The 22,864-nt window shown below is 41.7% G+C and overlaps 1 protein-coding gene across 1 annotated transcript in view; it reads right to left on the bottom strand.

The window, feature by feature from the left end:
* The window catches only part of LOC120384656 (cyclic nucleotide-gated cation channel beta-1-like), a 43,123-nt gene extending 25,233 nt beyond the window's left edge, over positions 1-17,890 (bottom strand). The window contains exons 1-3 of the mRNA XM_039503637.1: positions 17,528-17,890; positions 4,532-4,639; positions 375-525 (exon numbers count right to left, since the gene is read on the bottom strand). Of these exons, the coding sequence (XP_039359571.1) occupies positions 375-525; positions 4,532-4,639; positions 17,528-17,559 (291 nt within the window). The 5' untranslated portion in view covers positions 17,560-17,890. The remainder of the gene's footprint in view (positions 1-374; positions 526-4,531; positions 4,640-17,527) is intronic.
* Positions 17,891-22,864: the final 4,974 nt, after the last annotated feature.

The raw sequence follows: 22,864 nt of genomic DNA, 5'->3' as shown, positions 1-22,864 counted from the left end.
ACAATTGCTAATTATGCCACATCATCTGGAGCGGTGTTTTTTCTTTGTTTGCAATGTGCTTTTTTTTGCATAGGGAACTAGACCGAAACCACCAATCATTTCAGCGAGGCTCTTACGATAGACTTGAACACTGCTCTAAGGGGGCTATTGATATCCACACACTTCTACTCAACAATTCTGTCTCCTTTTATGTACCCTGTATCTATTAATGGAAGACAGGTAAGTTGCCAAGTTTCCAGGTTACAATCCCATATCGTCATTTTTATTGCTTGGGCTTTACAAAACCAGTTTCTCCGTCTCAGGAACTTCTGCCTCTTGCTCAGCATTCCCGGTCTACCGAGAGGTCCCAAACCCAGCTGTAACTCACATGCCACAGGAGTCTCATCATCAGAGGTGGTATCTGGGTCAATCAGTTTCTCTTTCACTTTCTCAGTCCTGTCTTTAAAGAGCCTCACCAGCTCCTGCAGCCGGTCATTGATTGCCAAACTGTTCTGGCTTGTTGCTGAACCTACTCGCTCTGGCAAGCTGCAGAAAAACCATCAGAGAATTTACTAATGTAAAATAAAAGCCGGGTGTCAGGTGACAGCCCTTTTTTTTCACCTGTAGGATCCTTAGTACGGATTCAACCCTGTCCGTGTTGCTATTGCATAACTGTACACGGTCAAGTGTGACAACTAAAGTAAATTCAGTCTCATGGGATTACAGTCAGAGAATCATAGAAACGTAGATCTGGAAGGGACCTCGAGGGGTCATTGTCTCCCCATGCTGAGGCAGGATCAAGTATACCTTTAGACCATCCATGACAGGTATTTGTCTAACCCAGGGGTAGGCAACCTATGGTACATGTGCTGAAGGCAGCACGCGAGCTGATTTTCAGTGGCACTCACAGTGCCTGGGTCCTGGCCACCAGTCCGGAGGGCTCTGCATTTTAAATGAAGCTTCTTAAACATTTTTAAAACTTTATTTACTTTACATACAACAATAGTTTAGTTCTATATTATAGACTTAGAGAAAGAGACCTTCTAAAAAGGTTAAAATGTGTTACTGGCACGCGAAACCTTAAATGAGAGTGACTAAATGAAGACTCGGCACAGCACTTCTGAAAGGTTGCCGACCCCTGGTCTAACTTCTTCTTAAAAATCCTCCAGTGATGGGGATTCTACAGCCTAAGTAGTGGTAACCCGTTCTACTACTTAACTAGAGCAACAGTTAGAAAGTTTTTCCTAATACCTAACCTAAATCTCCCTTGCTGCAGATTAAGCTGGTTATTTCTTGTAACTACCTTCCATGGACATGGAGAACAATTGATCACCATCCTCTTTGTAACAGCCCTTAAGGTATTTGAAGACTTATCGCGTCCCCCCTCAGTCTTCTTTTCTCAAGACTAAACATGGCCAGATTTTACTCTTTCCTCATAGATCACATTTTCTAAACCTTTTAACATTTTTGTTGCTCTTCTCTGAACTCTCTCCAGTTTGCTTCCATCTTTCTTAAAATGTGGCACAGACACAGAATTGACCACAGTACTCCAGCTGAGGCCTTACACAGCACAGCGGAACAGTTATCTCATGCCTGCTGCTAGCCTTTCTTGCAACTGAATCACATTGTTGGCTCATATTCAATTTGTGATCCATTATAACCCCTGGATCATTTTCTGCAGTACTACTGCTGAGCCAGTTATTCCCAAGATGGATAAAAGTTGATGATTCTTTTTAAAAAAATCATTTTTTTTATTTAAATCAGATTTTATTTTAATAAAATAGAGGGGGGGGGTTAAACTTAAATTTGAAATTATGACAACCTATGTTAGCCCTAAACTTACTCTAATCTATTGAAATCATTTAATTTATTTATTTTTAATTATGCAGTATATGTTTACTGCCAAAGTTTTAAAGAAAGTCAAACCACTGAACTGACGGAAGCCACTGGCTAAGCACCTCGAGCCAGGGTTTGTTAACGTGCTAAACCAGCTTTTAACAGCAGTAGCCTCTTCTGCAGGAGAGAGAGACTATTTTCTTCATTTCAGTTTATTTAATTAGTCCAATTCAATGATAGTTCATTCAAAGTTTAAAACCAGTAAGAAGTTGAGAAAAACAGGAAAGCTTGTTTTCCTCTTCTAATATATGAATAAAAAATAGGCGTGAGAGGATGAGACCGACTATTTCTAAAATCTTAAAGGACAACAGGGACAAGACACAATCAGTTCAATTCACTAACTACTGATAATACTTCCTTTGTTAAATAAATCAGTTTTAAATGCAAAACATGTTTTCATAAACTTTTTTCTTATGTATTCAGCACTGTTAAAGTAGTTTTATTTAACTAATTAAAAACAACTTTAAAATGCAAGGGGTTTTTTCATTTTTAATTGCATTCAAATTCCCACACACACCACAAGTAAAAAATTATTCATTTAGTAAATAAGAAATGCATTATTCACCATTTTCTAACATAATAAAAATGTAAAAAATAAGACCCAGAATAAATGTAAATTCAGCTATATAACTGCTTAAATAAATGTATATGGAAATAGTGTATTCTCCTGGTTTGCAAAAAGAAGCATCAAATTTAGTGAAAGGACTATATTTAGGTGCCAATCAACTTTTTTTATTGTTACCAACCAATGAGAATCCACCTTTCTTGAGGAAAATAACTAAAAAGTACAAATGCAAAACATATTAAAATCGAGATTTAAATCACCATTTCCTGCTTGCTGATTTAAAACATGATTAAAATCAGTTATTTAAATTGCTTTGATTTAAAACAATCCACCCTGGTTAATCCCCATTTTGTATATATGCCTTTGATTTTTCCTTCCTAAATGTAATACTGTGCATTTGTCTTTATTGAATTTCACCTTGTTGATTTCAGACAAATTCTCCAATTTATCAAGGCCATTTTGAATTCTCGTACTGTCCTCCAAAGTGCTTGCAATCCCTCCCAGCTTGATGTCATCTGCAACTTTCATAAGAACACTCTCCACTCCCTTATCCAAATCACTGGTGAAAAAACTGAACAGTATTGGACCCAGGACAGACGCTGGTGTGACCCCACTAGATACATCCTCCCAGTTTGATAACTACTCTTTGGGTACGGTCTTTGAACCAGTTGTACCCACCTTACAATAATTTCATCTAGGCCACATTTCTCTAGTTTGTTTATGAGAATGTCATGTGGGACTGCGTCAAAAGCCTTACTAAAATCAAGGTACATCACACATACTGCTTTCCCCCTATCTGCTAAGCCAGTAACCCTGTCAAAGAAGGAAATTAGGTTGTTTTGGCATGATTTGTTCTTGACAAATCATGTTGGCTATTATTTATCACTGTATTATCCTCTAGGTGCTTACAGTGTCACGAGGTCATACAGTATGTTTGCTTCAAAGGGCAGACAGTGCTAGAAATGACTTGGTAATTATTAAGAACACATGCTACTTTCTGCCATCACTCGCCATGCTCTGTCATACCAGGAGAGGGCTTTGGTTGAGAACCACTGGATGGAGCTGTAGGGGAAGCCTACGAACATGTAGGCTCTGAATTCCCCTTTCAGTCTCTCATGGCTTGTCTTGACTAAAAAATTAGGTCAGGTTAAAGTTAGGTTGTGTTAAGTAATATGATTGCAAAGTCATGTTTAACCTCAGTGTAGACAGAGACAAGTCATGTTTAGCTGCATATCAACTGGGTTTCGTTAACGCTAAGGTCCTAATAGGCTTTATTCAAGATCAGCTGACACAACAATTTCTGTCTACATGGATTGCTAAATCATGTTGAACATTGTGTTAGTTCAAGCGACTCCTCAAGGCCATGGTCTCGCATGATCCAAGTTTTTAACAAAGACAAGCACTCAATGGGAGAGGTTCCTCTCAGGACTGTTGCATTCGTGGAACACGGTAAAGAAGTCCAGGACTGAGTACACATGATGTAAAATGCCCTCTCATTCCAGAAAGGAGAAACAAGACGTTTCTGAACAACGAATACAAGTTGGCAGCACCGCATATCTGTAATACTGTTCAAATTAAAATGCAGCCACCTTCTCTGCAAGCTAAGCCAAATCTTTCAGTGATGTCTACAAATCTGGCAGCACTTGACAATGGTATATATTTTTTTAAAAATCTACCTTAAATATGAATCTGTATTAGAAAATAGACTAGATATTAAATGCAGCTTTTAAATGAGTTCTCAAATCTTTGATTCAAAATTAGATTCTCCTTTCACTACTTATACAGTCTCTGGTTTTTGATGCAAAAGTTTTAGGCCACCAAAATCTAGGAGAACATTTTTCATCGCAGTGCATGAAGAATAACAGGAACAGTTTCAACTCTGGTAACAGCATATTTCCTTACTCACTGCGCTGAAACATCTTACTCATCAGCGCTAGATATCCATCCATCCAGCTATCCATTTCTCTATTGCATCTTAGGTATTTCTAAGGTACTAGTCACCTTTGTATCTATGCACCAAAATATGAAATACTAATAACTACACTGATTCATGAATCTGGGCCTCTCATTCTAGCAGTATACCCAACTCACTTTTTTCTCTGTAGGTTGGACTGGCCAGGTGAGGCTCTCACTGGAGATGCAACTGGGGATGGCACAATTAAATCCTCTATACTGTCCTCCTGGGAGCGTAGCGTCCTCCTAAAGAAAAATGAGTAAATGGCATCAGGAACAAAAACAGATAATCAGAAAGAAAATGTTCTTTGCCCTTCGTCCTCACACACACACACACACACACAAGCCTCCACGTAAGGTTTAAAAAAAGTTAAACGGAATCAGAGTAATTTACTATGTAAAATAACAGTACTTCAGAGAGAGCTTTAATATTGTCTGCTGTATCTCGGCAACTCGTGGTGTAGGACGCCATCAGGTGGTCTCGGGACATCTATTTAGAACACATCACCGGACATCGGCAATACCAGGAGAGATGAGCTGGAGTGCCATTGAGAAGCAAAGTCGGGAAAGTAACTGAAATACTTCTCTGAGGGATTGTATTTACTGAGGGACAACCTAGCCTAAATTCTCAATGACTGAGGGACAATCTACACTCATTGCTATATTTACTTTCCACAAGCTACTCTGAGTATAACCTTTTATGAGTGATGTATCCGAATATTTGGATGCTAATATCTAAACTGTATCATTACATTTATTAACCTAAATTGGGGATATTGCAGATTATGTACTATATTTATTGTATGACTTTTAAACCAAACTTTGTACTTTTGGATAATTTAAGCATTATACCTAGATGTATAGACACTCTTTCCTTAACCTGTGTATTAGATCATTTTAACATTAGCTTTAATAAACATTTTAAAATCTGTTCTTGTCTCTTGTATCTCAGCTACAGAATGCACTTAGCACTCTGGGGCCTAGATTGCTACTGGGGCGCTATTTAATTTAAATAATAGATAATAATTATCATAATAAAATAAAATGAGCATGTCTCAGCGTATCAGTCAGTAGTGCACTGCACAACCATGCAGGAAACTCAGGTTCAGGAGCAGTCTTGGGGATTCTTGCTTCTTATGCAAGAGGAAAACGTAGTCATCATACAGGTGTTTAACATACTTCGTCTCTGAGAATAAGGGCTGCTGTATATAACAGTCTTTTGCACCAACAGCCGCAGCCTGAACATTAACGTTGCAACCTGGGAGGAGGTTGTTGGACATCCTAAACGTGCACACGGTTCATTTGCACATACACCTGGTATGTGAGAAATGTGATTATGTGGGGAAATAGATAACCCATAAATTAGTTATGGCTCACAATGAATGGCTAAGCAGTATCTCTACAAACCCTCTAAGGCAGGTCAGCCCACAATATACGACAAACTCCCTCCTTGGTTAGCCTTGGTCAAAGGTCAGTCTAGGTGAGCCTCAGTGAATCCCACACATTTGTTTGGGGCCACTCTGCTTGCAAGACCAAAACCAAACACACGCACAAAATTGATTATAGGAAATCAAGAACCAAATTCTGCCCTCAGCTGATTTCAACAGACTTCGAGGTAAAACAAACAACACTCCGTGTTTTGCACGGGTTTTATGATATCATGCCTCTTGCAGCTGATAGTTCTAAAGGAAGCTAATTCACCGAATAGAGATCTGAAACCTCACTGCACCGTACTGGATGTAAATTTTAGATACAAGACATTCCAGTGACTTGGTACCGAAACAACTCATGTGAGTCGTCGCTGGCCTCCTCATTGTATAAGGATGCCTTGCAGTCAAAAAATGAATTAATATCAGGCTTAGCAAAAGATAAATTTGCACCATAGAGACTCCAACATATTTTCACTAACTGCATATGTCCTTTATTATTCAAGCCCACATGTTTACAAGAATGCAAATATTATAAAACAGTAGTTCTCGTACACTGGTTTGCAGAGTTGGTCAAATGTATTTTTGAAAGTAACAGTCCTTCTTTGAGGAAAAGCAAACATCCTGCTGTGTTGAAAAAGTACAACCCCCTCTTTTCATTTCCTTAAAGACTCTTACCTGACGCACTTTAAAGTCATCCTTCACGCCCACCAGAATATGCAATCTGTCTTTTTGTGTCACATGTGTTTGGGGAGAATGCCTCTACATTTATTTTCAAATTAACACAAATGCCCTTGGGGAGATAAGAAAGAGATCTGTCCTCTAGCAATTCTGAATGTCTGGGCACTCAGAGAAAAGGCTTTGGTAGTCTGCTGTGGCTGCAACTCACCTACTTTCCTGGCAGATGTTACAACCTACCAAGAAAGGAATTTAAAGTTCAGCTGATTTTAAACACTTTGGAGGGAGGGGTTCTGTGGGAACCTGGGGTATCACTACTAAATACCTTGAAGATATCCATGTGTGTGTAAGTGGGTTGAGGAAGTTAATATTTTCCTAACAGGCCTCAGTTTCTTAATTGCCTGAGAAAGTACTGAATCTCTGTGTGACACTCCCATCAGAACATACAAACGGCCATACTGGGTCAGACCAATGGTCCACCTGGCCAGGTTTCCTGTCTCTGACAGTGGCCAGTGCCAGATACTTCAGAGAGAATGAACAGAACAGGGCAATTTCAAGTGATCCATTCTGTGTTATCCAGTCCCAGCTTCTGGCAGTTGCAGGTTTGGGGAGACCCAGAGCATGGAGTTCCATCCTTGACCATCCTGGCTAATAGCCATCGATGGACCTATCCTCCATGGACTTATCTAATTCTTCTTTGAACCCAGTTATACTTTTGGCCTTCACAATATAGAATCATAGGACTGGAAGGGACCTCGAGAGCTCATCTAGTCCAGTCCCCTGCACTCCTGGCAGGACTAAGTATTATCTAGACCATCCCTGACAGGTGTGTGTCTAACCTGCGCTTAAAAATCTCCAATGATGCAGATTCCACAACCTCTCTAGGCAATTTATTCCAGTGCTTAACCACAGCATCCCATAGCAAAGAGTCCCACGTGTTGACTGTGCGTTGTGTAAAGAACTTTTTCCTTTTGTTTGTTTTAAATCTGCTGCCTGTTAATTTTATAAGGTGACCCCTAGTTCCTGTGTTACGTGAAAGGGTAAATAACACTTCCCTATTCACTATCTTCACACCATTCATGATTTTATAGATCTCTTCATATCCGCCCCAGTTGTCCCTTTTCTAAACTGAACAGTCTCCGTTTTTAAATTTCTCCTCATCAGTGGTCCATATCACTAATCATTTTTGTTGCCCTTCTCTGCAAGACTCTATGAACTAATTTTGCCCTTAAATACACTACGGCTGCACCTTCAAAAGAAGTCAATATGTATTATATCTCTATAACAAAGGTCAAACCTGGGCTGGAAAGACTAGATTCAAAACCCATTAAAATCCACTGATTTAAATGGGCCTTAGAACAGGTCCTCTATGGCTAAGATGGCATAGCAATTTAACAGGAGTGTGTTTACATGAAGTAAAAGTTACGCATGGAAGAGATTAAATAAATAATCAACAATACACGCTCAGGCACAAATTCCAAAGTCTGTTCTATATATACAGAATTCTGCGCACTTTCCCACTTTAACAATAAATATGCTTATTAGTACCTATTTGAGCTATCTAAATAATTGTAGAATATTGTCACTTATTGACTTATAAAGTAGCTTTCACAGTGCTGTACAAGATGAAAACCAAACCCAACAGAGCCTTGCAGCCATGAATCTAAAAATAACTAAAGGAAAAGAAGATTTTTAAAACACAGAGTGTGATGCACAGGCAAGAAGATATGCACAAATTTGAAGGAACTGAAGTATGGAGGATTTTGAATAGAAGTAATACAAATGTAAATTGTGTCTTCAAGTTCACAGGTAGCTAAAGTAACTGCCTAAATAAAGACACCACGTGAGAAGGGTGAGGTCTTGAGCAGGGGAAAGGGAGGGGTAATGCATTTTGCAGTGTTCTGAAAAGACTGTCTTGGAAAACCTGACAAGGCAGGGAAACCGAGAAAGAAATGAATGCAATGCTTCAGTGGCAGTAGAGCAAAAGCATGAACCAGAATTTCTGCAGGGTCAGAGATAATGCCCTGAATTTGGAAAAGAAAAAATGGCTAGCAGAAAATGATCTAGTTAAAGTGTCAGGGTGAGTGGCCAAAGATTACCTAGTTCTAGTGCGGTTTGCCTAAAAGCTATCAGGTTTGTCCTTGTGGCAGATCCTGTGGCTCGTTTTGACTGTATACATGAAAGTGATTTTTTTAAATTTAGCTTTACTATCGTGTGTTTTGTTGCACTGTGCTTGAATACAAACACAGCATTTGTATTACTGTAGCAATGAAAGCTCTAACCAAGATCAAACAGCTCTGTTGTGTTAGGCACAGAATGCTACAAATGGAATGGGAGAGAGTCCCTGCCCTAAAGAGCTTACAAGCAAAACAGACAAGAAAGACAAAGGAAGTACTATTAGCCCTATTTTATAGATGGGAAAGTGAGGCACGGAATGATTACATGATTTGCTCATATCTATGGCAGCTGGAAACTTAACCCACATCTACTGAGTCCCTATCCAGTGCCTTAACCACAAGACCAGCTTCCTCTATTAAGTATATAAATTAGGGCTGTCAATTAATCGCAGTTAACTCACGTGATTAACTCAAAAATTAATCATGATTAAAAAATTAATTGCAATTAATCACACTTATAACAATAGAATGCCAATTAAAATTTATTAAATATTTTTTATTTTTTTTTACATTTTCAATATTGAGTTCAGTTACAACCCAGAATACAAAGTGTACAGTGCTCACTTTATATTATTTTTATTACAAATATATGCACAGTAAAAATGATAAACAAAAGAAATAGTATTTTTCAGTTCACCTCATACAAGTACTGAAGTGCAATCTCTTTATCGTGAAAGTGTAACTTACAAATGCAGATTATTTTTTGGTTACATAACTGCAGTCAAAAACAAAACAGTATAAAATTTAGAGCCTACAAGTCCATTCAGTCCTACTTCTTATTCTGCCAATCGCTAAGACAAACAAGTTTGTTTACATTGACGGGACACTACGTCTTATTTACAATGTCACCTGAAAGTGAGAATAGGTGTTTGTATGGCACTCTTGTAGCCAGCATTGCAAGTTATTTATGTGTCAGATATGCTAAACATTTGTATGCCCCTTCATGCTTCAGCCACCAATCCAGAGGACATGCTTCCATGATGATGATGCTCGTTAAAAAAATAATCTCCCCTTGGGGGGAGAATTGTTATGGCTCCTGCTCTGTTTTATCTGCATTCTGCATATATTTCATATTATAACAGTCTCGGATGATGACACAGCACATGTTCGTTTTAAGAACACTTTCACAGCGGATTTGACAAAACACAAAGAAGGTACTGATGTGAGATTTCTAAAACTAGCTACAGCACTCAACTCAAGGTTTAAGAATCTGAAGTGCCTTCCAAAATCTGAGAGGGATGAGGTGCGGAGCATGATTTTAGAAGTTTTAAAAAAGCAACACTCCAGCAACTACAGAACCCAAAGCACCAAAAAAAGAAAATCAACCTTCTGCTGCTGGCATCTGACTCAGATGATGAAAATGAACATGTGTTGTTCTGCACTGCTTTGGATCATTCTCAAGCAGAATTCATCATCAGCATGGACGCATGTCCTCTGGAATGGTGGTTGAAACATGAAGGGACATATGAATCTTTAGCGCATCTGGCAAATATCTTGCAACACCAGCTACAACAGTGCCATCTGAATGCCTGTTCTCACTTTCAGATGACATTGTAAACAAGAAGGCGGCAACATTATCTCCTGCAAATTGTAACCAACCTAGTTTGTCTGAGTGAGTGGCTGACCAAGAAGGAGGACTGAGTGGACTTGTAGGCTCTAGAGTTTTACATTGTTTTATTTTTGAATGCAGATTTTTTGTACATAATTCTACATTTGTAAGTTCAACTTTCATGATCAAGAGATTTCACTATAGTACTTGTATGAAGTGAATTGAAAAATAATTTTTTTTTGTTTTTTACAGTGCAAATATGTGTAATCACAAATAAATATAAAGTGAGCACTGTACACTTTGTATTCTGTGTTGTAACTGAAATCAATATTTGAAAATGTAGTAAACATCCAAAAATATTTTTAAAAAATGATATTCTATTGTTGTTTAACAGCGCAATTAATCACGATTAATTTTTTTAATTGCTTGACAGCCCTAATATAAATAAATATAAAACATGCTACTGGGACATATGCAGGATCCTGTGACAGAGAAAGAATGAATACAGTTCTATCTGTGTCCTATTTTACACCTTCATGAGAAGCATTTTGGTTTTTTAGAGAGAGCTAGAAGATTTTTCACACTTAGCCTCAAAAGTATTTTTATTAAACTGTGTCAAAGATCAGTGAGATGATTACCTTTAAGAAGCTGCGGGAACTGGTTATGAGACAGGCTCAAGCAGAGAGAGGGAGCATCAAAGAATAAGACTTATGATTACTCAAACAGCTCAAATACTCCGTGAAGGATAAATTTCACTGATTTTTTTAATCACTCTCAGATAAAACAAAATTCGCGTTGTGCTCACTCAGTGCATTAATGGACTCTGTTTTAGTGCATCAGCCAATTGGGAACACTGACAATGGCAAGGAAGCAAGGAAAAGAAAAACGTATCAAGATCAGAGTCCGGGGACCTAGTTCCTGCCTATCTATCTGTACATCTAGATATTTATACTGGTCTCTCCACCAAAGTACAGGAACTCTTTAGAATCCAAGTTCTGTTCCCAGTTATGCCACATCCTTTCTTTGTGACCTTGAACAAGTCATTTAACTTTGACATGCCTCAGTTGCCCCTCACATGTAATATGGAGAACAATATTACCATATCTCATAGGGTTGTTATGAGTTTGATTCATTAATATCTGCAAAGTGCTTTGAAATCCTCTGTTGGAAGGTACTAAACACCTTGAAGGATCTCACTGTTGGTGAAAACGAGTGGGGAGATTTGGGAACATTTTCCGTATTGTTTGTTTGTTTTTCAACCAGTTCTACTTTTATAACCAGGTATCCAGTGGCCATCATGCATTCATCTTCACCTAAAAATGCTCAATATGTGACAGATATGAATATTTAATAGCAGCAGCAGTCAGCTGCTGGGTCTATGCTAGAAAAGTACTTGTTCACTTTGACATTCATTACAAAATGAAGCACTGGAATGAGTTACCTAGGGAGGTGGTGGAATCTCCTTCCTTAGAGGTTTTTAAGGTCAGGCTTGACAAAGCCCTGGCTGGGATGATTTAGTTGGGTTTGGTCCTGCTTTGAGCAGGGGGTTGGACTAGATGACCTTCTGAGGTCCCTTCCAACCCTGATATTCTATGATTCTATGAAAATCACACCAAACAACTGACACTCATTTCAAGTTCAAAACTTCCATTGGTTTACAGAGAATTTAAGCTTTATATGACAGTACACAACTCATTGCGGTCACAAAGAAAAGGAATGGTGTGACTCATGGAGAATCTGTATCCAAGACACTCATTAAACAAATTGTGAATCATTCAGTATGATATTATAGATCTAAACCATGTATGACAAGTGTCACTTTATCAAAACAATGTCACCCCAAGTCCATCTGAGTCATCAGATGACAAAGAAATGAGACAAATGGATGAAGATCATGGAAAAACAGGTTACTGATCAATGGGGAAGTTACAACACTTGATTTCAACCAAAGCAACCAAATAGTTATAAAGTAGCCAGGGACTAGTAAGCAATCTAGACTGTTCGATCCAAGACCACTTATCAAGAAAAAGACATTCTTGTCACTTCAGTAAATAATGATCCTGACACATATAATTTTTCAAGAGATATCAAGCAACCCAGTGCTAAGATGAACTTCCTCATGCCAGTAGGCAAATAACTGTTGACTCATACAAGACTCCTTACAACAGAACATCTATTACCCCTCAGAGAAACTAGCGCAGGACTCCTGAGAGACTAAATAAAGAGACCTGGAAATCTTGAATGAGGCCTCAGAAATGTTGCAGCACAACTGAAATATGGTTTTCACCTTTTATGAAGCTTTCTTCCCAGTGCATGACCCGCAAATTGTTGAATGCAAAGCACTTCTAGTAGATTTTCCCTCTATTAAAATGAATTAGATGTATATTTTTCCCCTCCAAAAGTGGGTGAAATTGTGCCTATGAAAGGTTCAATGGAAGATGATTTACTGCATCTTAGAATCCTAGTATAGGCACAGGACCTCTAGTGGTCATCTTAAGATGGTTGAACTAAAAACATCACACAAACAAGATATATCACACACTTCGAGTATACTGTCTGCTCCTTTAATAAATACTCAAATAGCAGGCAGCTTGAAATGCTCCAAACTATATGCACACTGTGGATTTAAAAGTTATTTTTCTCACATCGCTGACAGACACCACTGATAAGGAATGATCATTAGCTAGGTGGTAGTTATATAGGATCTACCAGTCCAGGACAGCGATCTGTACTGTCTGTTCCTCCTGTGTCTACTAGGTGTCAGTATCACAATGAGGTATCTTGCTATGGTTGAAAGGCTATACAGAGAAAAATGTAAACGAAGGTTCTAGTGTGCACATGCTAAATAAGATTACTCGAGGACATAGATGCATATGTAAAAAATACCTAATCTAAATACCTAAAGGCCACCTCTATAAGAATAGATGGGTCTGAGCCAAAACCCAGTGTCTGATTATGTCTGAACTTTGTGGATGTTTAGAATCTGAACCAACTCTGAAATTTCTGTCTGGTTCCTGTCTCTACAATAGTCCAAAACTAAACCACAGATCCTAAAGCCTCTGATTTGGGGGTGATTGAACACTGGGTCAAAATTTTGCATCTCGGTCCACCTTTAGTAACAGGATGCCATATTAAGGCAGCTCAAGAATTCTTACATCTCTACCTGGTGGGAGGAGGAAGATTACTTGAATCTGAAATACAAGCACCAGGAATACAGTCCAGGTTTTGCAACAGATTTTAATATATGGAAGTCACTGGACCTCTCACCTCCAGCATTAGGTCTTGTCTATACTAGTCCCTGTTGCTGACAAAAACTGTTAGCAAGGAATAATAATATTCCATGCTGACAATGGATATCAGCAACAGGTGCAGCTAAAAGGGAGCTGAATTTGGTTTAAACTGCAATTGTAGCCAACGACAAACCAGGTTCAGCACGGTTTTAGAAACCGTGATGGCTTCTGAAATGGTATGGGAAGTGCTTTGTCTGTGGCTACTCACAGCCTCTTGTGATGTTCTGTCCCACTCCGATCCTCCAGCAAACAAGGAAGTGGAGACTGCTGGACTAAATCAATGGAGCTAGGCCAGTTTTCACTCACTGAGGATCTGGCCCTGATGTATCTGGACCATTTTCAGCATTAGTTCAACACCACTGATTGGTGATGTCCTTGCGACAGATCGTTTTCCTAGCTTAGACCAGTTTAGAAACTTTTGAACTGAGTGTCTGCCTCTGTGGTTAATCTCAGTGTTTCCTCTGCTGTGGCACGGCAGCAAGAGGAAAAAGGAAGCAGAACTGTCTGTGCTACTGCAGAGGGTGGGCAGGGAAGAGCCTTCTCTGCCGATTGTCGTTAATGACATAGGAGCTGCACCCAGAGAGACAAAACAGACATACTGTACAGGCCAGTGCGCAGCTAAGCAACCAAAGGCTGACAGTCACCAGTGGGGCTGTGAAACACATGGCTTTTCTGTCTCAAAAAATTATCCCTCATTTTCATTTTTCCAACAGGTGAATCCCTCAACCGGGCCAGTTCATTTACCTTGGTACTGACCGCGGCTAACCTACCTTTAGCGTCCTTTTTATTAGAGCTCCCTGGAATTAAGACCAAAGGTAGAAACGATTGTCTGCCAGCTCTAGAAGCAGCACTGCATAATTTTGACCCTGGTAAAGATGAAATCCTTTCACTCACCAGTCACTCACAGCACAGGGGGTTCTAGTAATCTGTTTTATTGGTTTTTTAACCACAGGCTGAGCTTAAGGCTGTTCAGTGTCAGATTAATGTCACCGGCTCACTAGCTGTGATCACATTGTTACTGGAAAACCTTTGTCCTTAGGTCTAAAAGAAAAATAAAATCCCCCTGTGGTGAAATCCAGTGACTTTCTAACAATAGATCTTCTTAATGCTGTCAACTATTTGCAGTTTGGCATTTCACTTGATACTTCTCAATCTATTTTTCCAATTCTAATAAACCTATTTGGTAAACTGGACTACAGGGGTTTCTGCTCTTTCATTGTGGGTGGTCTTAGGGACCTGGAAAACAAAAGATCCATTAAGCTAGGACAAGAATGTGTTTTAAAGTGATCTGCAAAAGGAAAACATGTTTTGTTTTTGGTTTATATTGGTCCTATATGATGCAGAAAGACAAGGAATTTCACCTCTTTCAAGAAAAAAAGAAGTTATTTTCTGCTGCTTTTTTAGATTAGAAATATGAGGCCTGGTTTTGGTGGAGCGTCCTTTGGGAGACTGGAAATCTGGGGTTGGGGTAGTTACCTTCCAGCAGACTGAAACCTGGGCTGCGGTTCTCCCAGCCCTCAGGAGAGGAGGCAGGGAGTGTTGAGTCATAGACTGTCTCGACTAAGGGCTGAGAAAGTTGCACCTTAACTCACAGCCTCTTGTGATGTTCTGTCCCACTCTGATCCTCCAGCAAACAAGGAAGTGAAGACTGCTGGACTAAATCAATGGAGCCAGGCCAGTTTTCACTCACTGAGGCTCTGGCCCTGATGTATCTGGACCTCTCTGATCTATCCATTGTGAACAGATTATTAGGGCTTGTCTTCACGTACAGTGCTACAGCAGTGCAGCTGAGCCGCGCCTGTAGCACTTTAGTGAAGACATTACTCTGCCGACGGGAGAGCTTCTCCTGCTGGTGTAGCTACTCCACCTCCCTGAGAGGTGGCAGCTCGGTCGCCGGGAGAAGCTCTCCTGTTGACATAGTGCTGTCTACAGGGGGGGTTAGGTCAGTATAACTACACTGCTCAGGAGTGTGGATCTTTCACAGCCCAAGTGACGTACTTATACCGAAATAGGTCTGAAGTGTAGACCCGGACTCAGATTTGATACTCTTTTTTGTTCACGGCTCAGCCAACAACAGATCTGGTATTTTATACATGCAGGCCTCGGTAGTGATTTTGGAGCAAATAGTCTTTATGGACCTTTGAGGTTCAAGCTGTGTGACTGGTCAACTCAATTTCTGTTCCCTGATGAGAGGCCAGCAAGCAACACACCATCCTATTTCTCCCTCACAGCCCTCCTCCCTGTCTGCAATCTTCTGACATCACGCCAGCAGGAGCCTTCATGACCCTGTGTCATGTGTAGAGGAGGTTCCACAAGGGAGTTGCACCTGTTGCTATTCCACCCTCCTCAAGATCCGTCCATTGTGTCAGCGTGTTGCTGTATGTTCTGAGGCTGGAACATGTTCAAAGTAAATCCAGGCAAAGGATTTCCCTCTCTTCTGCTTCTCGCTATTACTCATGTTGATGTTGTAGTTATTTAGGGCTTGTCTACAAGGGGAAATTTTACTGGCATAACTATACTGGTATAATTATACTGCTATAACTCCCCAGGTGGACACCCTTACTCTGGAATGAGAGTGCCTTTTTCTGGGTTAGCCTAAACCACTTCCAAAGTGAGATAAATTTCCCCATGTAGACAAGCAGGGATTCAAAACACGCCCATTGTCTCTCCCTACCTCTGAACACTCTCACTTCCAAACACATGGATCCAGGGACAGGCTGGGTGAGTCCTCGCAGTCCAAACACTCAGGAGTACATTTGTTCCCCTGTGCGCAGGCACATATCCCTATTTGTATGCCCCACGCGCATTTGTGCAGAGGGAACCCAGACACGACGTTCACGGAAAAGCAGACAAAAAAGATCTGAACAGGGTCAGACTGAATCACGTCAGACCCTGACACTTTCCCAAATCGTTTTTTCTATTCTTTGCCCAGCTCCAGTCTCAAATACAAAAAACAAGCTTATGCAGCAGGAGAACAGGGAAGGGTTCCTCGTGCCCCAGGACCACCAGCAGTTCTGCTGACCTCCAATCCTTCTTCCACCCACATTCCCCCCCTTCCCTGTGGCCCTTTGGAGGACAGCCTCAGTCCTTCCCACACTAGCAAGTTGACAGGAGGGACCCCCTCGGGCATATCTCCTAATCACTACAGGAGAGAATCCCTGATCCTGAGGACCTTCAGAGATTCTCAGGACTGGAGCGCCCATTTTGCAGACCATATGAGACCAACAGCATCAGGACTCCCCCACACAAGATAGTGGGTGATGACAGTGGTTAGCAGGAGACTCAGTGACCAGCAGACTAAGGGGGCATTTTCCCAGACCTCCTAAGGTCTACTGGTTTGGTTGTTCCAACTTGTGGACCTGCTAGGGTTTGCAGGAACAGAAAACATTGCAACCATTCTTAAAAAATAATCTAAGGAAATTCATCTCCAAAAATCCTTGTTCTGGTGAAGTTAAAGCTTCAGACACACAGCAAAGATTTGAGTACTCAACACGCAGAATTAAGTTGGCACCTTTCAAACTAGGTACCAAAACTACCTCAACTTTCTCAGCCTACCATCATCCCTTTTTTGGCACATAGTTTCACAGTGGTGCACCGCTGAACACTGGTTTGCTAATCTATTTCCTACCACTTGCCTCTCTGATGCTGTGAGCTACTTTGTCACTTACTGACCTTTGCTCTTCTCAGGTAAGTGCTCTAATTTCAGTCTAGCTCATATGAAGTTTGTATACGGAGACACTCCAGCTTAGCGTCAAATGGTACCTGGAAAACTGGCTGCTACACTGAAACTTTCTTAACTTCTCCTTAACAAAGATTTTTGTCTTGGTATCTATAGACACCTGAAATCTCCCAAGTGTGGAACAACAGGTGGCACACTTGTGGGCAGACTTGAAGAGAATGGTTTAAAGACAACCCTAGGTAACGGTTAATGGGCTGCTTGTCAGGGTGTGATGTTCCCTAGCGTTAAAGTCCAGCAGAACACAAAGCATTTAAGACATTTTCCAGACCCATACCTCTTCGGAGCCACAGGTGCGCCTGGTACCATGAGAGTGTGGGAATTATTCCGGGAAAGCGGGGGCAGATGGGGGTCGTGTGTCTGCACCCCTGCAGAGCTGCTTTGGGCGTCGACATCCTTGACATTTACAGTGGGATATCTACTGGACGATGGCTCTTGGAGAGAAAAAACACAAAAGGAATCAGAAAAGGAAAAGGGGCAAAATACATTAAGGGGCAAAAATCTCTCTAGAATCACTTGGGACCAGAGTTTTTGCTCAACGTCAAAATTAGTCAACCTGTTGCCACGGATGTCAATCTAAGCTGTCTCCAGGCCTTATGTATTTATGTATCTTGAAAGCACATGTAGTACCATTCAGCTTGGAAAAGAAACTAACAAAATCACAAAATTCAAAGTTAAGGTCCATCCTGAAAGGGAGGGAACCAGGCCAGATGCTCAGTTGATATGAATCAGCGTATCTTCATTGACGTCAGTCACCTACATCAGCTGAAGATCTGGCCCATTAAGCATCACAACATGAGTTGATCGAGATGCTGCTCTTGTGCTCTCATAGCTTGAGAATGATGTTGTCTTTTAAATATCCTGAACAGATTGTAGTCACTCATTCCACATTATGAGGAAAAATACGGTGAAGTGACTCAGATTATCGACATCAAAAGCTGCCAGCTAGGTATTGTGACAGGGTCAGGCCAGATGGCTACAAGAGAGTGATCGAAGGTAGATACATTAGCTCCAGGTTAAGCAGGTCCCTTTTCCCTGGGTAAGATAACAGGGACTATTCCAGAACACTCAGGAACTTTCTAGAACTAATTAAGGCGGGCAGGCTAATTAGGACACCTGTAGCCAATTGGGTAGTTACTAGAATTAATTAAGGCTAATCAGGACACCTGGTATAAAAAGGCTCTCACTCCAGTTAGTGAGGTGTGTGTAAGGAGCTGAGAGTGAGAGGATGTGCTGCTGGAGGACTGAGGGGTACAAGCATTAACAGACATCAGGAGGAAGGTCCTGTGGTGAGGACAAAGAAGGTGTTGGGAGGAGGCCATGGGGAAGTAGCCAGGGAGTTGTAGCTGTCGCACAACTGTACCAGGAGGCACTCTAGACAGCTGCAGTCCACAGGGCCCTGGGCTGGAACCCAGGGTAGAGGGCGGACCCGGGTTCCCCTCAAAATCTCCCAACTCCTGATCCAACACAGGAAGATCTCTGAGGCTAGCAAAATCCACCAATAAGCGCAGGACCCACCAAAGTAGAGGAGGAACTTTGTCACAGTATCCATAAGTCAAGTCCCTCAACTGCTACGTACACACACCCGTGAAGTTTTCTAAGGTGTGTTACATCAGAATTACATTGTTAGAGTTCCGATTCATACTGTAGATTTCAAATTGCATGACTGCCTGTTTTTACCCCAAATAAGACATTATTTAAATAATAATTTGAAGGTTCTCGAATCAATCTGGCAGGAATCTCAGAACAACCAGCCATGCACATTACAGTTAGGAGCACAGCCAGCACCTGGGTCCCACTCTGCATGCCTGGCCCTCACCTGCCGAAACCATGGTGGCTCTTCTCAGCACTGGGGACTGAGTCTCATCAGTGGGATGGGGGAGCTTGGGATTCCCTCGAGCACTCCTGGAAGAGGGACTGACCCAAGGCTCATCAGTCATGTTAAGACCCTTTCTGTTGTTTGGGGAATGGCCAGTGGCCATTTGCGTGTGTGTGTTTCAGAGGGGGCAACCCTACCCTCATGATGATATCTGAAATCCCAGCCAGCAAGTCCTTGCAACTTTTATTTACAAAAGGTGAAAATTCAGCCTCGTGTGTAGAGGGCCTTGCATCACTTATGTTCAGTGTGGGGCTTTCTGCCCAGAGATGACTGTCACCCCAACAGCACAGGAGAAAGAGTCACATGCACAAACAAACCTCTGCATTGTTTACCAGAGAAAATATTCTGCTAGAAGCGACAAGGCAAGCAAAACACAAGAAACGTCACACAACACACGCTACTGAGCCTTAAAAGGCCATTAAGAGGCAGGTTCTGCCACCCGTACTCATGCAGAGTGGTGAATTTTAATGATGTTCTATCACTTGTGCCAAAAGGAGTTCCGTTCGTTTCTGTGGGGCTATTTGTGAAGGATGCTAATGTTTGATTTAAGAATGGCAGAACCTGGCGCTTTCCTTGTGAAAGAGACCCACAAAAGCAAGATTAATGCTTATGGACTAAACTGCTTATAACAAGTCTCCCCTTCCCATTCCTTTGTTCTCGCTGAGCATGTATGTGGGTGTGTTAACGGCAGAAAGTGTCTGTGTATTGGAGATTTCATCCTTTAACTGGGGGTTTGCTTTTGAGAATTTTGAGCAGTGACAAGGGGAGTGGTGGTTTTTTTGTTGTGAGGGGTTTTTGTTGTTGTTGTTGTGGGGTTTTTTTTTTGCAACCCAGACATTTTTTAATGTTCTTTGTTGGGTGAACGTGACAATACTGTAATTATAATTCAGTGATATTAACACAAAATGATTCCATTATAGAAATAACGTGTGTCACTATGTTACAATAGGGAACATGTTTTTTTTATAAACAAGAGCACCCGAAAGGAGACACACAGATAAAAGCCCATGCCCAAAGCCATGCTAGCACATCCGAAAAGCCATCCTCTATACTACCGAAAGGATGAGAAGGGGACCATTCCTCATTCAAAAAACTGGGGTTCACCACACCAGACTTATGCTTTTTGGAGCTGAGGACTGGGATGCGGGAGGCGGTGGAGAATCGGTAGCTGGGAACATTGGGTAGCTGCTCTACTGTGCCTTGGAAGGAAGGGGAGGAGCTCCTGCAGTCAAGCGGCTGGTCATGCACCAGGCGATCTAACTCAACGTCTCTGGTTTGCTTGGACATGGTGCTAGGAGCCTAGGCGCTTCAAGCAAAGGACAGGGCGTCTGAAGCTGCAACAAGAAACATAGAATCAGGCGAGACGGTCTTGTTTTAGATCCACATGAGCTGTTTCTTTAAAAGAGAAATACAACCTTGGTGGTGATTTTTGTTTTGATGCTCACAAGGGCGAAAGCCAATAGCTTAGAGTCAGGAACAGAGCTGGCAAGCACCATACAGACTTCCCTTACACATGTAACACTGGCAGGCGGGATTGAACCTGGGACCTCAGGAGCTAAATGCATGAGTGGCTACTGCATGAGCTGAAAGCCGTAGGGGTCTTAGCTAAGGCTGTACAGCAGACTCATTAATTTCCCTCTCTCTAAGTGGTCCCAGTGCCACTAGCTGGGACAGAACACCACACCCAGGAGGTGTGTGGGTTACACACAACTTTACTAAGGGGCCTCCGTCCTGATTTTCAGCACCCAGCGTTATTTCACTACTGAGTCTCACCTAAACAGAGACTGAGAGTCATGACAAAATTGCAACGGCAAATGTCCGCTGAGGAACTAGACTGTCAGCACCAAAGACATCTCCTGTCTGAGCCAGGCAACGTTCTCCAGAAGGGAAAGGGCATGTGTCCCTTTCCGCTGCTTCACTTCCCCTGCCTGCCCAAAGCCCCCTGTTTTCACTTGAAGGCCTTTCCAGATCTAATGTCTCTCATTCATCAGTTGCCCAGAATGCGAAACAAGCAGTTTCCAAAGCACGAGTGCTAGTGGAATATGAATTGCGTCAGTCTGAAGGGCAGGCATTCCTGATCCCTATTCCCATCCAGCTGAAATGAATCTGTCTCACAGATAAGTAGGGACCCAAAGATTAAAAGAAGCATTAAGGGTCAAATGTTCAAAAATGTCTATACATTCTAGGTGCCTCTATTTTTGAAAGCCCACCTTGAGACTCCCTGGGGCCTGCTGCTACCATTGGCTACAGCAGCAGAAGAGGGTACTCAGCACTTTGAAAATCACACCCTAGGTGCTTCAAAGCGGACACCCCAAAACAGAGGCACCTGGAATTAATGGACATTTTTGAAAACTTTGTTTGGAATATAAACTCTTTTGTCTCTCCATGTTCTTGTTGCACTGGCAGTAAAATGCTGGAGAGAGAGGGCTCCATCCCTGGTCTTGGACACAAAATGTTTCCTGTGAGGTTGGGCTGTGACTCGCATCATTCTATTTGTCTTCTGCTGGAATCCAGTGTTGTGTACCTGAGTACCATCGCAGCCCAAACCGTAACGCTGAGATCACTTTTCTGTTCTGTGGTCTTTTCATGCAACGTGCAGAGATCATCCACAACCATCTGCCAACGCAATGCTCCTCTGCTCTCCCACCAGGCAAAAGAGTGTCGGGGAATAATGGGCAATGATTAAACTAGGCACCAGACTCTAAGAATTATCCACACGGTATTTCATATTAAAAGAAAATTTAAATCACTACAGATGTAGAGCCCTATTCTCTGCTGCGCTGCGTTCCCACAGGACTGGCGGCATCACAGAACTGGTTACAGATCACGGATTTTCTGCCCAGCCCCAGGGCAGGATAGAGCAGCATGGGGGCTGCTCTAACCTGCATCCTCTGGCAACAGCGCTCAAAGGACTGTCTGCCAGGAGAGTAAGAGCACAGTACATGTTAGTCATGCCTGCTTCCTGTCTCAGCCTGTCCCTGATACAACCCCCGTGCCAGGGTCGCTGCAGGCGCTATTCCAGCTCTGTTCCCAGTGGAGATGCCCCCCATGCTGTTGAATCCCTAGCAGAGGGGACAAGGCCAAATTCTCTCCCATATGTGCTGCCAGAGCAATGCAAAGGGGACTAAGTGGAGCAGAGAATCTAGCCCATCATTCATTTCCTGGCTAATTGCGACTGGTTTGGCTTCAGCTTGCTGTTGCTTTTGTGTTGAAGGAAGGTTTAGGAGAATTATTTTGAGACTGTCCTTGCGGGAAATTACACTTAAACGCAGATGCCGATGAACCTTTTTAAGCTCTTAACGCAAGAAGGCTTATGTGAACGTAAGCAGTACCTAGGGGCTTGTGAACTTCAGTCACAGAAAAGACATGCCCTGCAGTTGCTGCTGAAATTGTAATGTTCTAGCCAATGTAGCTGCAAGAACACATGCTTGGCAGTTTAAAAAAAAAACTCTCAAAAAAGTAATAGAGCAATGGGGCAAATCATCCCTCGGGTAACTCCACTGAACTCAGCGGAGTGATGCCAGGAATTACCTTGGCCCAGTGAGTCTCTGATAGTCTTACAAATCAAGTCCCACTCTAATTTTTGTTACCAAAACATCACCTCCTAAGATGTTAAATTAAAATGCATTTTATGTAGACAGTTATTTTTCAGATAAAACAAGGTAGCTGAGAAAAAGACTTTTTCCCCCTCCATGTCTGCTTCAGCTGAAGGAGAAATTCTTATTTCACAGCAAG

This window comes from Mauremys reevesii, linkage group 16 (assembly GCF_016161935.1).
Source record: "Mauremys reevesii isolate NIE-2019 linkage group 16, ASM1616193v1, whole genome shotgun sequence".
NCBI lineage: Eukaryota > Metazoa > Chordata > Testudines > Geoemydidae > Mauremys > Mauremys reevesii.
Note: the sequence above shows the minus strand (reverse complement) of the source record. Positions and strands in the feature narration are given on the sequence as shown.